This window comes from Carettochelys insculpta, chromosome 4 (genome assembly GCF_033958435.1).
Source record: "Carettochelys insculpta isolate YL-2023 chromosome 4, ASM3395843v1, whole genome shotgun sequence".
Classification (NCBI taxonomy): Eukaryota; Metazoa; Chordata; order Testudines; family Carettochelyidae; genus Carettochelys; species Carettochelys insculpta.
The window spans coordinates 112,293,310-112,310,326 of record NC_134140.1 but is presented as its reverse complement, the minus strand read 5'-3'; the positions used below and the strand labels follow the sequence as shown (position 1 = coordinate 112,310,326).

Here is a 17,017-nt window from a genome sequence, read left to right as displayed (position 1 = left end):
TTCTGTTTTGTCTGTGGCACCAGCGATGTAAAGCTGTGTCTGGGCTCCTTATGTTTGGTGCCGTGACTGTGCCAGTCTTCATCCAGTGCTGCATTGTGGGCTAACAGTGCTGAGGTGGTGTTTGTTGATGAGGCTGTGCTGACCAGCCCCACATCAGACTACAGGTAGACAGCAGACTCCATAATGCGGATTCTGAATCTCTGATCTCAGTCTTTAAGAGTCTGTGGTCAAAAACTTTTTCAAATTCTGCACCTTTCTTTCTGATGACCTTCACTGAAGTACTTTAGACACACTGTGGGAGGGTCACTTTTTGGCATAAGCTTACCTGGCAAATTCTAAACCCTGGGGACCGAAACATGTCCTGGCATGGGGAAAGGGAAGAAAACTTTTTTTAAACACTACAAGAACTAGGCTAACTACTATTATAACTAATAACCATATACAGAACAGCTGGTGGGACCACTTGTAAGCAAGAGCCAATGTTCCAGCTGCCATCACCAAATGTTAAGAAAGAACGAAGTGGGGGGTAAGGGAGTCAGCAAAGCTATGTATCAAGCGCCACTCCTGGGGGCACCATTGCTGACCTGATGGGTAGCTGCTAGGGAAAAAGTCTTATGGCTCCTGTGCATGCACATGCATACACACCCTGATTGGAATGCACAAGTACTCAAAAAGATTCTGTTGTGTAGACTTTTGGCCTTGGAGCCTGAGCACTGGGATGCTGTGAGCTCATGTCACTTGATCTGGGCCAGCCATGGCCATATCGTGGGTCTTCTAGAGTTGTGCAGCACTTAGTGGTCTAAGTTCTGGAACTGCAAAACACCTCAGTACCCTAGAAGCAGAGGTTTAGTTTCTAACAAGTTCAACTCAGCCATTTCTCCTTTTGCAACAGACAGAATTCTGTGCTGAAGGCTTGCAAGCAAGAACCTAAGACTTCAGATGAGCGTTTGCTGCCAAAATTACTCTCTCCTTCATTGCTGTGTAGTTTACTGCACATAGTTTGTTGCTGCTCTATGCCCAAAAAATGTGTATTATACGGGTGGTATAGATATAAGAATGTAACATCTGGGAAGGTTTCAAAATAAAATGCACCATGGTTTTCTTTAGCATAGTGTCATGGAAGGACCTGCAAATGCTACTTTGGGCACCAGGTGACAAACAGCTGAAGTATAATCACTGCTATTACTCGCTTTGAATGCTAAGAGCTTGGCAGAAATACTGTTCAGTTCTCCCCAAATCCCTTAGCTTGGCTGTGTTCATGCACAAATATAAATTAAAGTAGTCTGCTTACCCGTTCTGGATATGGGCTGGTTTGGATTCTCTCCTGTAGAGATGGAGTGTCAACAGTTCCTAAACAAACGTTTAGAAGTCAAAACAAATGTACCACCCCACTAAACATGAACAGGCAGGACAAAGGACTTCCTTTGTTCACTGCCACGACTGCATGAGACTTCATAATAAGATTGGGATAAAATTTTTTAACAGGCTCTAAATGACTTAGGATTCTAAATTCCACGGACTCTGAATGAGAGACAAACTCTGAAGTGGTTGAGTCATTCCTGAAAATGGAATTTAGGAGCCTAAATCATGAAGGTGCTTTTGAAAACATTACCCGCAGTTAACAAAAACCTGAGCAACATCCCTTCCCCAATATGTTTACAGTCTAAGCATGTGAGCTGAAATAGTGAAATGTCAAAAGTGCCTCACTGTTTATAGGATAGTGAGAAACAATTTTTAAACTGATACACATCTATACAAAGGGTACTAGATGATTTATCCTCATGAATTATTTTCGTGGCAGCTCACCTTAAGCAGCTTGACTGTACCAATCTATACCAGGGACCAGGGTGATGCTGCTTTTTTCGATGCCACTGAACATTCACAAATTAGAATACAAATCAATAGATCAAAAAGAGATTGTGGCATTCTCTTTCGGCTTAGAGAGATACTATAGTCATACAGCGTGGCCTTCTAGTTACCTATGCAGATATCCATCCATTCCAGTGAAGTGACTAGGCACCTACAAGAGCTGGAAGATCACTTTGAGCTGAGGGGGTGGAGAGGTTACCACTAGCTTCAGTTTTGCTTTTAATTGCAAAGAGTTTTAGAAATGGTTCTTGATTTATGAAGTATTTTATTTTTCCCCAGTGTTGGTGTGAGTGTGGAGGAATAGCAGGAAGCAAGAGGGAAAAATAAATCAGTGATGAAGAAGTTAGGGAATACTTGAAAGCCTCTCTGAGGGCATCTTCTTCCTTTATATTCTAGTCATATGCTTTATCTCTAGTCAGACATGACACATGGCTTGCACGAGAAGTGGGACAGATGAAAATGCTTAGTTCTGCCAGATTACAAGAAATCACGGCCAAGTCCAACTAACCCCAAGGCTGAGCTACTGGTCTAGAGATGAGAAAATTGATACCAATGTCCTGTATCATCACTTCCCCTTCCAGTAGAGCACATTAGAGTATTGAATAAACCCTCATTTTCTTTCTCTGCCAAAAAATGTCCTTGGAAAACAGGAGGAATGAAATATGGATGTTCTCCTCTATCATGGTGAAATCCCCCTTAACAAGGCTGCAGCAATGTGTGGAAAAATGTACCCAAAGCCACTTCTAGGAAGGTGCATTAAATGCAGAAATGATTTTTGGCACACACAGATTCTCCACTCTATTTTTTTAAACCCCCTTGAGGGCAATAAAGACCACAGTTTATTCAGTTTTATCTTGCTTTGTCCTGCATCAGGGATTTAACTGTGAAAGGAGCCATGTGTTCAGGAGAAAGATACAGTGCCAAACAAAACTTAAAGTAGAAGTAAACAGATGACCGTCCCTATTGAGATCTTTTACTGTAGCAGGACAACCTTTCTCCCTTGGCATCAAGAAAGTAAGTCATTTTGCTGAGCTGCTCAGGTACATAATTTGATGTGGATTTGTTGCTTCATGGAAACCTCACACATGCAGAGAGGAAAATATTTCACAGGATGTCCAATACTTGGTTTGATCAGTTAAAGTTACTTTAAAGGGAAAGCAGTCCTCCAACACCGCTTCATTCCTCTTTTCTATTGTCCCTCTCCCACAAAATACTGCTCCCTTCCCATTATGCTGACAAGGAGGAAGGACGAAGCACTTTCTTCAATCTGTGTTGGTTTCTTCAGTTGGCTGTAGAAGCACTTATGACCAATGTAACATGCTCCTCCCACACCTGGGACTGAACATTCTGTTTCCCCCGGGTTTCTAGATTCTGTTTATTCATTGTTGAAAGGTAGTATGGCTGGGAGGTGAAGAATGATGCAGAATTCCTGGCTTGCAAGGAGTAGTGCAGGTTTTATGATTTCTTATCAAGAGTTTCACCCCCAGTCCTGCATGAACAAACCCAGAAATTGAACAGCAAACTCAAATAGAAACCACACATTGTGCCTCTTTTCAAGAAAAGTACCAGAGCGGTAGCTGTGTTAGTCTGTAGCTTCGAGAACAACAAGAAGTCTTGTGGCACCTTATAGACTAACAGATATTTTGGAGCATAAGCTTTCATGGGCAAAGACCCGCTTCATCAGATGCATGAGTGGAGGGGGTGGCGTCAGATGGATATTTAAAGAGTCTTTCAACAACTTCTTGTTGTTTTCAAGATGAGAAGACATTGAATTGATTGCTGCTGCCATATTAACTTCACTACCCTCTCACTAGGCACGTCAACCTCACCTCATTGGATTTTACATCACTCAGGTTCAGAGTAGTATCCAGTTTTGTCTCATGATAGCAAGACATCAGGAATGAGGTAACTATACTTTCAGCATTCTTAATCAGCTACTGTAAGTGCTGCTTGCTCCCTCATCTCCCAATCTACTTCTCTAGTTGCAACTTTCACGTCCAGATAACAACTGGTACTAATAACTGGTAACCCTATACCCTGAAGATACACTGGGTGTACATAGGTGTGCTTTTATAGGTCACAGAAACTGGAATGCTATTGGAAAAGCAATTCTTCAATTAACATTTCAGGAAATTCCAGAAGTCTTAAATGTGATTTCTCCCTTGACTGTTGGTACCTTCAGCAGCTGTTGGAGGGTGGTTGGGCTTTTTTCAAGTTTTATTATCTACGAACAACCTCATACGACATCTGGAGCATTAAATAGGCCAGGTGGTATGCTACTAAAATAACACGGAAGACAAAAATATGTTTTGCAGTGTCAGCTACAAGTAAATGCTGCAAGAATTTACTTACCAGGACATATGCAGTTGCATCTGATGCCTTTTTCAATGAAGTCAGCAGCTATGGACTTGGTTAGGCCAATAACTGCGGCCTTTGAAGTGCTATAAACACATCGGTTTACAGTTCCTGAGGGAAAAGAAGAAGAGGCTATTGTTGGGGTAGTATGAAAATAAAAATCACAAACCCATGCCATCTCTTGAGAAAATGGTCATGTTCCATATGGATCTGCTTTTGGGCCCTAGAGTGTTCTAGATGGCATCTCCTTGAACAGAGGATGAATGACAAAGCTGGCTACAGTTCTGACTGCTACACAATGGCACCTACTTGAGTGCAGTCCAAAAAGCAGGATACAGCAATATATGAACCAAAAGCATAGAATGAAAATATCTGAGGCAGTAGCTTAAGACCGGTATTTCAAAACTGCATAAAGATTCATAAAGGAAAGGGAGCTATCTGCCCTTCACACACAACACTCTTGTGGGGTAGCCCTTATGCAGTTGGTACTAAGGAAGCAGTGAAAAGCAAGGCAAATTATATGTGCGCCGTGGTACTATTAAAAGAGGCAATACATTTCATCAGTCAAGGTTACTCGGGCAACCACCTTCATCTTTCCCCTCCCTCATTGTGCATATGTATGATGATATGCTGTTTAATTACATGACCACATACTGCTTGTCTTGCCACAGCACCCCAATCTCATTCATGGCAGAGTGATCACTGGATGGGCAGCTCGTCAAAATTCCCTTTATCCTGCTCTTTCAGACCAGTGGCTCCCTGCCTTATGTACCGTGTACCATGCAAACCCACACTGAACACAGAAAGATTCATTTCCTCATGGGCTTTTCTAGGGTGCTGCCATTGCAGCAACTTAGCTCTTAACAGGGATTAATAAATATTTCTTTTCAGAAAACCCCAGTGAAGTGATATCATCGTTTCTCCTCTGTAAAACACAGGGTAAGGCATCGAGATTAAAACCAAACTGTCTAGCTCAGGGGTCAGCAACCTTTGTGAAGCAGAGTGCTGAAATCTGCCCTTTTGACCTCTATGTACTTTCTGGGTGCCAGTGATATTTTTTACAGTCACTAACAGTCCTACTTACAACAGCTTAATTAATTCAGATGCAGAGCTCTACCATTTAGGAGGTGGTTGATAGCATTAGCTGGTCTTTCATTAGTCCATCGGCAGGACAGCTTTGAGGAAGCTCCCAGCTGCATGAAAATCGGCTTGCGTGCTGCAGGATGCTGACCCCCAGTCTAAAGTGTCACTTACATTTTGGGTGCCCAACTGGAGATGTCTAGGGGGCTGGTTTTTCAGAGTACTTGGCATTTTATGTTCAAAGAAGAGCTACCGGTGACCTCCGTTGCAGCTCTCAGCACTTATGCCAGTCAGGTGTCAAGCTGGAATGAGCAACACCGAGTGACTCCCTGTGCCAGCACTGTAAAGGAATCTGTGGCACAGATGGGGTAGAATCCAGCTCTCCGGGGCGGCACTCAGCACCCTAAGCCATTCTTCTGCTTCCTGTGATCCTCACCCTCATTCACTTCAACCTTCCAACTTGTGAAACAAATGAGGCAGGGACACTGCACACAACAGCCTCCTTTGCTGCACAGCCCTGTTTTATTCCCAGAACACTGTCCATCCTGTACACCAAATGAGGTGCAAGTCCTGTGAGCAAAATTGCCTGTGATCATCTAATTACAATGCTTATGTAAAAAGGAGCCAAGAGAAGGTTCCACTTGTGCGTCCAGTCCCATCACTCTTAAAACAGGCACTTTCAAAACTGGATTGACATACAGTAAACCCTCGAGAGGTGTGATTTCAATTTGCACTGAACTCCCATTAACACAAGTTAAGTGCAAGTCGAAACTGCCCCGGCGGGCACACAGCTGCTTGCAGTGTGGTTGTTCCCAGCTGGGAGAAAAGGCGCTGCAAGCCTCTGTGCGATAGGCTCCCCAGCCGGGAGAAGCCAGTGGCCATGTGGCTGCCCACCCCCCTCCTCTCAGCTGTCCACTCCCCCAGCCAGGGAACTTCTGGGGATCTCACCAACCCTCCCCACCAATTTACGCAAAATTTGATCTATGCAGAGGCTGCCCAGGATACAACCTCTGCGTTAACTGAGGGATTACTGTATTATTCTACAGCAGAGTTTCCCAAATGATGTTCTGCAGAACCCCAGGGTTCCGTGAAAATATGGGTTCCATGAGAATATCCTTCTGTGGCTCCCTGCCCCACCACCGCTGAAACAGTAGAACTAAATTAAATTGGTTTAATTGGCAGGGCAGCAGGAGGGATCTGGCTATTAAACCAACTGAATTTAGTTCAGTTATTTCAGCGGCAGCAGGGCAGGGAGCTGCATAGAGCCCCTTACTTGCCCTGCTACCTAAGTGGCCAGACTCCTCCAGTGGGCGTGGCTCAGCTCACCCTCACCAACACAACACCTCCACACCAGCCTTCCTTCCGCTGGGTGCATGTGACTGCCTGGCGTAGGTCCCTAGTCAGTGCCACGGACGGGTTAGTCCAGGGGGCCAGTTTGGGGCTGAGATGGGTTTATCCTGCAGATGGGGCGATGGATTTGGGGCTGAGAGGATTTAAGCCTGGGGATGGGGGGCAGGTTTGGTGCCGAGAAGGGCAGGGCCCGAGAATGAGGTGCTGCAAAATTCTTTTGAGTTTAAAAGGGTTCCATGGCCAAATAAAATAGGGAAACACTGTTCTATGGGTTCAGAATGTCAACCCAGGACACAGCCTAGGAATATCACAGGCATGCATATGACAACACAATCCTCTAAGAAGTCTGCTACCTTTAATGCTGGATGCCACAGAAGACATGTTGATAATGTTTCCAGATTTTTGTGCCAGCATCTACAAAGAAAGACAAATACATGATGAAGTCATTCAAACCAAAGCTATTCTGCGATAGGGGACCTGTTCTTCCATCCCTTCCTCACATTAAGTCTTCTATTCCACACGTAATTTCAGAAAGCAACAGGACTACTTCTGGGTCAAACTACTATCCCAAAGGGCAGTGTGCTTCACAGCTTTCAGTTAGTAACAGAAGCAGATCAGTCTCCAGGGTGTTAAACTTTGAGATAGTTCATTTGCAACAATACCACCTACTTTTTGCTCTGTACGCATGTAGCTCCTATTTACAAGTAATGATTTAAGCCTCAGAACTCTCCTTTGAGCTAGGTTAGTATTTTAGAGATGGTGAAACAAATGAACAGTGATTGCAAAAGGCACACAAAATCAGTGCCAGGGCTACACACAGAGCCCACTTTCCCCAAAAGACAATTAATACTACCGCATCCTTTCCGTCCTGTGTTTCATCTCACTGGGGAAGTCTTGGTTATTACACTGCAGTGAACTCTCTGCCAGCCAGTGTTAGGAATGATGTACAGTTACTGACCCAGCTGTACCTTTTTCACAACTAAAATGGCTCAGGGCAATTAGTAGCCACAACATAGGGATCTGCACAGTGGTTATTTCTTCTGTGGAATAGCTTTGATAAAAGCTGTGATCTAATTGGACAAATTTAATTGGAGGAAGAGGGTGAATTGTCTCCTACACACACCTGGGACAATAAAAGCATCTACAATTGCAAGATTCACTAGGATAGGGGCCCACTCAAAGTTGATATAAAAGAATAAAACTAAAGTTAAATATATTTCATTACATCTAGGCTGTGTCTACACGTGCACGCTACTTCGAAGTAGCGGCACTAACTTCGAAATAGCACCCGTCGCGGCTACACGCGTCGGGCGCTATTTCGAAGTTAACTTCGACGTTAGGCGGCGAGACGTCGAAGTTGCTAACCTCATGAGGGGATCGGAATAGCGCCCCACTTCGACGTTCAACGTCGAAGTAGGGACCGTGTAGACAATCCGCGTCCCGCAACGTCGAAATTGTGGGGTCCTCCATGGCAGCCATCAGCTGGGGGGTTGAGAGACGCTGTCTCTCCAGCCCGTGCGGGGCTCTATGGTCACCGTGTGCAGCAGCCTTTAGCCCAGGGCTTCTGGCTGCTGCTGCTGCAGCGGGGGATTCATGCTGCATGCACAGGGTCTGCAACTCGTTGTCGGCTCTGTGGATCTTGTGCTGTTTAGTGCAAGTGTGTCTGGGAGGGGCCCTTTAAGGGAGCGGCTGGCTGTTGAGTCTGCCCTGTGACCCTGTCTGCAGCTGTGGCCTGGCACCCTTATTTCGATGTGTGCTACTGTGGCGTGTAGACGTTCCCTCGCTGCGCCTATTTCGATGTGGTGCTGCGCAACGTCGATGTTGAACATCGACGTTGCCAGCCCTGGAGGACGTGTAGATGTTATTCATCGAAATAGCCTATTTCGATGTCGCCACATCAAAATAGGCTACTTCGATGTAGGCTTCACGTGTAGACGTAGCCCTACTGAGGTTTTAAATCCGAGGAGGGATGGCCTGAGAGTAAAGCGCTGGACTGAGACTTGGGAGAACTGGGTCCAATTCCTGGCTCTGCCACAGACTTACTTCTCAAACGCTGAGGACTGTAAATTCTTTCTCCCACACTTTGGCTACGTCTACACGTGAAGCCTACATCGAAGTAGCTTATTTTGATGTAGCAACATCAAAATAGGCTATTTCGATGAATAACGTCTACACGTCCTCCAGGGCTGGCAATGTCGATGTTCAACTTCGATGTTGGGCAGCACCACATCGAAATAGGCGCTGCGAGGGAACGTCTACACGCCAAAGTAGCACACATCGAAATAAGGGTGCCAGGCACAGCTGCAGACAGGGTCACAGGGCGGACTCAACAGCAAGCCGCTCCCTTAAAGGGCCCCTCCCAGACACAGTTGCACTAAACAACACAAGATCCACAGAGCCGACAACTGGTTGCAGACCCTGTGCCTGCAGCATGCATCCCCAGCTGCAGCAGCAGCAGCCAGAAGCCCTGGGCTAAGGGCTGCTGCCCACGGTACAATAGAGCCCCGCAGGGGCTGGAGAGAGAGCGTCTCTCAACCCCTCAGCTGATGGCCGCCATGGCGGACCCCACTATTTCGAAGTTGCGGGACGCGCAATGACTACATGGTCCCTACTTCGATGTTGAACGTCGAAGTAGGGCGCTATCCCCATCTCCTGATGAGGATAGCGACTTCGACGTCTCGCCGCCTAACGTCGAAGTTAACTTCGAAATAGCGCCCGACGCGTGTAGCCGCGACGGGCGCTATTTCGAAGTTAGTGCCGCTACTTCGAAGTAGCGTGCACGTGTAGACACGGCTTTTGTCTGTTTAACCCATGAACTCACTGGGATAGGGACTATCACTTACTACTTGTGCTGTGAATGCAAACACAGACCCGATCATGCTTTGGGACTGTAAGGCTACTGTAATAGTCTTCAATAACAATGTGGTTCTACTTGAAACAAAATGCGCCTCTTCACTCTTTCCAATCCATGAAGGAGGAGGAGAAACAAGCTTTGGGAGGCATCCAGACTCTGCGCCAGATGATTTGAGGGCAGAGGGGAAGAGCAGCAGGGGATTCTGTTTCGGACCCACTCCCTCAACGAGGCTGAAACTACATCCAGGAGCTCCATCATCTTCTCTGAAGATTTATCACCCACCCAATTGCTAGGAAGGTGATTAACAGTTTTCTGTGACCCTTCTCTTCCGGTTTGCGTGGTGAGGAAGACGACGGCAGGAGAGCCTTAGAAACTGGTCACTGCTGGTTCTGTTCATCCATGGGTAAGCTATTTACCTCCTTACCATTAGGCCATTGCCCTGGGTAAATTTAATACAATTGCCTCCATTTGTAACATTTGGTTTAGTTCAGTAAGCAAATAAGTACAAGAAATCCACATGCACGCAGCAGGGCATGTGCTTCTCTGCCAAAACACACACACCCGTCAGACATGTTCCAGCATTCATCTGTCCACACCTTGTTCCTCAGCATATTCCGGCGGTGGGCATATTCATTGCCAAATACACCTTTAAGCCAACTATTGATTGTATAATCTTCTAATATCCCAGTCGCTGCCCTCTGACTCACTGCTGTCTTTATAACTCCCCTGTCAGGTGCCCAACATGGACATGGCTACCAAGCTCCTCAACCCTCCCATCGTCTATTCAATTCCCATACTGTGCCCCCCAAGAAAAAGAAGGGCTGGAGTCTAGTTATAGACACCACCTGGTGAGTGTTTTACTGAGCAGTATCAGTTATTTTGTCGGTATACTGGTGTGTGCAACCAGCTGGTGGGCAGGAGAGTGAAAGGAGGTAGCTAGACAAATGAAGCAGGAATTCTCAAGCACTATGAGTACAACTACAAAGTCAAGTATTATGCAGCAATTATTTTGGGGAAGGGAGCCCAACTTAAGATGCCTCAAGGGCACATAAGCACCTCCCTGCCTTCAACATTCATCCCACGTTGGATACTCCAAATCGATAGCAAGTTATGACTATGCAGGCCATTTTAATTAGCACAATTGTCGCTGGAAGTAAGCGTTTGTAGAAACCAGGAAATGAAATTGTATTTCTGTATCATAACCACCACAGCGCACATCCTGTTCTCCTTGGTGACACCCATTCTCAGGCTACTGTGGCCTTCCGGTTTGATCCTAGGAAATACCTCAGCCTGTGGCCCAGGAATCCAGCCCAGAATGTGGTTATTACATCAGCCATACAGCATTTTATCTAGAACCAAGAGTACCATGATAGTCTTGTACAACTCATTAATGAGAAATAAGTGATACCCATTAGTCATCAAGTTATGATATAATTGCGCAGGTGAGCGAATTCACTAATAGGATGAATGCTGACTTATGTAAGTAGTGTGTTGTTCAATACCAGTGGTGACAACTCTGTAAGGTAACTTCCTGTCATGCGTCTGGGGAAGAAATCACAATTACATCTGAATTTTTCCCAGTATTTTTATAGAGGTGTTGTAGCCTTATTGCCAGTGGGCACATTGTCAAGTATTGCTTTACCATGTGCTTTTACTGCAATGCATTTGAATGGTTCAAAATACTAACTAAAACTGTGTAAACTCTCCTTCCACCCCCCATGCACACACTGCAATGTCTTTTACACTAAGAAGCATGGTAGACAGAACTTGACCTTTGGAAGGAATGTCTTGATCATTAGATACATGCTGCGGACATTGAGGTTCATAGTGAAGTTCCAGTCTGTATCCTCACACTCCAGAATGGTTCCATGATGGACAAAACTGGATCAAGTGCACAAAAAGCAACCAATTATTTTGTGTGTCCTACACATACGTTATATTTTTAGTCCTGCTTTTCTGTAGTAACTATCCCACCAGGCAAGAAAGGTTGGACAAGACTCTTTTCAGAGGTTATAATGCAAAGTTCAGATTGCACTAACTTCCTGGAATTAGAAGATGTAGTTCAAGATAGTCACAATAAGCCACTATACGCCTTGATAAAAATTTGGTAATACACAGAATTAGTCATTAAAAAGGGTGTCCTTGAAATGATTCGTTAAAATTATTGATCCAAATTAACATTTGAAAAATTTCAGTGAGCACTAATACAGGCTGAACCTCTCTAATCTGGCACTCTCTTGTCCAGCAACATCTGTAGTCCACCATGATTTTAGTAGGTAGATGTCTGCTTATCATGGGTGTGGCCAAGTTCCCTATGGTCCTATACAGTTTGTTTACAGACAGCAGACCTGGCTCTCAGTGGTCTGTGCTGTTATAATTTACCCCAAATGTCTTCTAAGAGCCCAGTAAGCAGTTCAAGGGTTGGTGATGCTGCTAGACGATACTGAATTCCTGTGGTTCAGCAAATTCTCATGTTCAGCACCAGTCTGGTTCTGAGGGTGCAGGATTAGAGAGGTTCAACCCCCTGAAGATATTTTTATTTAGATGTATCCATTTCAAGTTAAAAAAACCCTTTATGTAAGCTCTACAGCACTAGAGAAAATAGAAGCTTTTTCATCTACATATTCGGAGGTGGGGATGAAAGGTTCTTGTAAGAAAGCCCTGGAACCTCAAGACCTCTGTCTGAAGAGCAGGAATAACACAGACAGAATTAGAGTAAACCCTTGATTTAATGGAGTAATGGTGGGGAGGGATTCCACTATTCCCAAAATCTGTTAAATACAAGGGTTTTCTGCCCAGCTACCCCTGCCAGTCTCCCCCAGCCCCAGCCCCCTGTACTTCCCCTAAAACAAAACCAAGAAAACCCCTCCTACTCACCAGAGTCACCACTGCTGGAAGAGCTATGGGGCCCCACTGGACATGGCTTAAGGCACCACATGCGGCTTGAAAGACTGCTGCTGGAGCCGCCATGCACTTCTCCCACCAAGGGTGGGGCATGTACATGAGTGCTAGTCTGCCCGTGTATGTATCCCACCCCTGGTGGGAGGAGTTTGTGGCAGCTATGGTGGAGGAGGTTGCAGCTTCTCCAGGCTGCAGCAGTGGTAAGTCTCTTACCTTTTTATTTTTTTGGGCGGGGGGGGGTCGTGATTTTATGGATCCCAGCGGACTTCAGGAACAACAAGATGATGTCAGTTGTTCCCAAAGTGTGCTACATCAGGGTCTGTAAAAATCAAGGGTTTACTGCACAAACTTCCCCCAAGAGTCTGCCACCCATGGTGAGAAGTTAATGCTATCTCCAGAGCCATTGAGTCAATGGCTTGTCTACTTAGCTTACCCTCCAAGAGGCCAGTTGTGATGGAAGATTTTTGTTATGCAGATAAAAGAAAAAAATATTTGAAAAAAGGACAGGATATACATACAATCAAATGAAGAACCTTTGGGGAATAAACATTGTAAGAAGCAGAGAAATTAAACAATTAAGCTATTTACCCAGCAATGTTACAGAGGACATCAACCTTTTCAATGTCATTGGCCAGCTTTTCTATTTGTTCCCTGCTGGTGACATCCAGCAGACGTGTTTGAATGCCTGAAAAAACAAAAATGGTTTTGCTTTCCTTCTGTTTGTTAAAAAGTAATTTTCAGATGTGCTGTGCACCTGCAGTTCCCGCTGATATCGGCTGGAGTTTGCAGACGCTGAGCAGTTCTGACTACGGGTATGTCTTCACTGCCCAGATGATTGAATCGCTCACAGTTGATCTTCTGGGGTTTGATTTTGTGCACCTAGTGGGGATGCATGAAATCGAACGGTCAGAGATCAACAGTCGAGCCCTGTACTCTTCCATCTCATGAGATGTATGGGAGGCTGACAGGAGAGTTTCTCCTGCTGACCTCCCTCAGTGAGGATGGCCAGATAAGTCTATTGTAGATATGCAATTCCAGCTACAGCAGTTGCATAGCTGGAATCAACTTATCTACAATTGAATTCAAGGTCTAGTGTAGACCTGGCCTATCAGACCATAACATGTACACCTCTTTGGTAACATAGCCTTATACCCCCACCACATAAAAGCTATTCTGTTTGGCTAAATTGTCCCAATACTGAACTGCTATAAAAAGAAATTACTCACCTTCATGCAGTAACGATGATTCTTTGAGATGTGTTCCTGTGGGTGCTCCATCTTAGGTGTCAGGCTTGCCCTGGTGCTGCAGCTCGGAGATCTTGATAGCTGTTTTCAGAGGGACCGAGCACGTGAGGGCCCTGATGCGCTGTTTTGCACTCTATCACATGCATGGTCCAGTCTCAGACAGTTCCTCAAAACAGATTTGAATCTGAAACAGAAAAGCACAGAGAAGAATCTGAAGTGGGGAGGAAGGGTGAGTGGTGGACCATCCACACGGACATATCTTGAAGAATCATTGTTACTGCATAAAGGTAACTAATTTTTCTTCTTCAAGTGTCCCTGTGGGTGCTGCACCTTTGGTGACTGAGAAGCAGTGCTCCCCGCAAACAAACAAGGAGGCGGGTACTGGATTCAAGTTTTGTCCAGGACAGACAGCACCACTGTGGACAACGAGGTATCCTCAGTCAGTAGACAGCATAGTGCCTGACAAATGTGTCGTAGGATGCCCAGGTCTCCGCCCTGCAGACGTTGTGAATGGGGACTCCTCTGAAGAACGCCGTCGACACTGCCATCGCTCTGGTCGAGTGTGCCTTTAGTTGGCATGGTAAAGACGTGCCCCCACAGAGAGTAGCAAGTCATGATGCAGGACATGTTAAGGTTAGAGAGTCCCAGTGAAGATATTGCTTTGCCTTTAGAGCAACAGGCTATAGACACCGTTAGCCTCTCAGTCCTCCGAAAGCACTCGGCAGTGTCAGATCAGCAATGAGCCAGGCCGTGAGGTGAAGAGTGTAAGGTTGTGGGTGCACAATTGCCCCTTGATTCTGAGTCAACAGATCTATGGGACAAGGCAGGAGCTGTGGCATACGCAACGACATCCTGCGCAGGACAGGGAACCAGTGCTGATGCGCCCATGCAGGTGCTATTAGTATGAGCTTGTCTCTGTCCCTGTTGACTCTCTCCAGCACTCTGGGAATTAGCACTGTTGGGGGAAATGCGTAGAATAGTAGGCCCCTCCAACTGATCATGAGTGTGTCGCCTAGGGAGTTCAGCCCCAGACCTGCTCTGGAGCAGTATCATTTGCATTGATGATTTAGATGGGTAGCAAATGAGTCTATGACCAGGAATCTCCATCGTTGGAACACAGGGAGAAGAATGTCGCGGCAGATCACCGATTTGTAATCGGGTGTGAAGCATCTGCCCAAGGCATCTGCTTCATATTGTTGGAGCCTGGCAAGTACGAAGCTGCCAGAGTTATGTCCTTGGCACTGTCAAACCACTGTCAAATAGGTGAATCGCCTCTGCACAGAGAGACTGAGAGCGCACTCCTCCTTGGTGATTGATGTAGTAAATCGTAGCTATGTTGTCTTTAAGTATCTTGACAGGCATGTTGTGAATGCATGGCAGAAAATGCCTGCAGGCTTTGCACACCGCTCTGAGCTCCAATAGATTTATGTGGAGAGACATCTCTGTGGTGGATCATTGACCTTGTATGGACTGGCCTTTGAGGTGGGCTCCCCATCCCAGTAAGGAAGTATCCATCGTTATGAATGTGGTTGGCTGTGGCTGATGAAGCGGGATGCCTGCCAGTAGACTGTTTGATATTGTCCACCACCGCAAGACCTGGAGGACATTGTTTGGCACCATGATCCATTTGTGAAGATCATGATTTGTGGGTCTGTATACAGTCGAGATCCAATGCTGGATGCATCAAAACCACAGGCCTGAGTTTTGAACCACATAAGTTGTGGCAGCCATGTGCCTCATGAGTTGCAAACAAGCTATAATCTGCACCTTCAGGCTCACAGAGACTGCGTGGATGATATCTTGAATGGCATGATAACGCTGGAGCGGAAGGTATGCACAAGCAGTGACGGAGTCTAGCCTCGCACTGATAAACTATGCTTTGAGTGGGCTCCAGGGTCAATTTCTGTTAGTTTATGATGAGGCCCAAAGACAGAAAGGTGGCCTTCGTAACCCATATCATAGTGTCAACTTCTGTCTGAGATGCCCCTTTTGCAAGACAATTGTCCAGGTACGGGAAGATAATGACGTCCAGCTGTTGAAGGTACGCCACAACCACTGCGAGGGTCTTGGAGAATACCTTGGGAGCTGTGGCAAGGCCGAAGGGCAGGACACGCTACTGGAAATCTTTCTCGCCCATTACGAACGGTAGAAATGATCTGTGAGTGGGATGGATAGTTATATGAAAGTAGGCATCTTGTAGGTCGAGAGCCGCAAACCAATCCCTGTGATCTAGTGCAGGAATTTTGGAGGTCAATGTCACCATTTTGAAGCATTGTTTTCGGAGGTAGCAGTTTAAATTTCAAAGGTCCAGAATGGGCCTCCAACCCCCAGATTTCTTTTGGGTGAGGAAGTACCGTGAATAGAAGCCTCTCCCTCTGAACTTGTCTGGAACTGGTTCCACTGCTCCGATGGCAAGTAGGTGATCCACCTCTTGTTGAAGCATAATCTCATGAGAGGGGTCCCTGAAGAGGGACTGGATAGGTGAGGTGGTGGGTGGGAAGGCTCCAAGGAGGGATGACATAACCTGAAGACACTATTTCCAACACCCATTTGTCTGTTGCTACTCTGGACTATTGATTGAGATATGGTCTCAAGTGGTGCTGCAACAACTTCAGGGAAGGAGGCATGGCCATCGTCTTGATGCAAATGTGGCTTTTGACAACACCATCAAACTTGCTGCCTTGTTTGTGGCTGTTGTTGGCCACGAGACTGGTTGTCCCTACTCCTCAGTGGTGTCTGAGGAGTCCTGGCCTGATCATATTGCCTCAGCTGGTACTGCCCCTGGAACGGCTAGGAGTACCTCCTTTGATATGGCCCAAATGGCCTGTGTCTAAATGGTGGTGTGTACGTACCCAGAGTTCTGAGTGTAGTACACGAGTCCTTGCTGGAGTGTAGCACCATATCCATAGACTCGGCGAAATGTTTTTGTTTGTCAAAGGGCATGTCCTCCACTTTACTCCGGAGCTCTTTGGGGACGCCTGAAGTTTGAAGCCAAGATTCCCTCCTCATAACAATAGCCGTGGCCATAGATCAAACTGCCATGTTGGCCATGTCAAGGGCAATCTGGATGCTTGCCCTGGAAGCAGCATAGCCTTCCTGGACGATAGCTTTCAGCAATGGCTTCTTAGAGTCAGGTAAGTACTCCATTATCAAAGCTAGCTTGGAGTAATTGTCAAAGCTGTGGTTTGACAGATGTGCCGCATAATTGGCCATACATAACAGAAGCATAGAGGAAGAATAAATCTTGTGGCCAAAGAGGTCAAGCTGCTTAGAGTCCTTATTGGTCGGGCTGTACTGAAGTGCTTTAACTCTTTGCTGAGAGGACTCTACCACCAGCGAGTTCGGCTGAGGGTGGGTGAATAAG

At 46.0% G+C, this 17,017-nt stretch overlaps 1 protein-coding gene across 1 annotated transcript in view; it reads right to left on the bottom strand.

Annotated features, from left to right (window-relative positions):
* The window catches only part of BDH2 (3-hydroxybutyrate dehydrogenase 2), a 32,677-nt gene that overhangs the window by 3,548 nt on the left and 12,112 nt on the right, over positions 1 to 17,017 (bottom strand). Inside the window, exons 4-8 of the mRNA XM_074991990.1 lie at positions 12,998 to 13,094; positions 11,281 to 11,389; positions 7,008 to 7,068; positions 4,222 to 4,335; positions 1,292 to 1,350 (exon numbers count right to left, since the gene is read on the bottom strand). Of these exons, the coding sequence (XP_074848091.1) occupies positions 1,292 to 1,350; positions 4,222 to 4,335; positions 7,008 to 7,068; positions 11,281 to 11,389; positions 12,998 to 13,094 (440 nt within the window). The remainder of the gene's footprint in view (positions 1 to 1,291; positions 1,351 to 4,221; positions 4,336 to 7,007; positions 7,069 to 11,280; positions 11,390 to 12,997; positions 13,095 to 17,017) is intronic.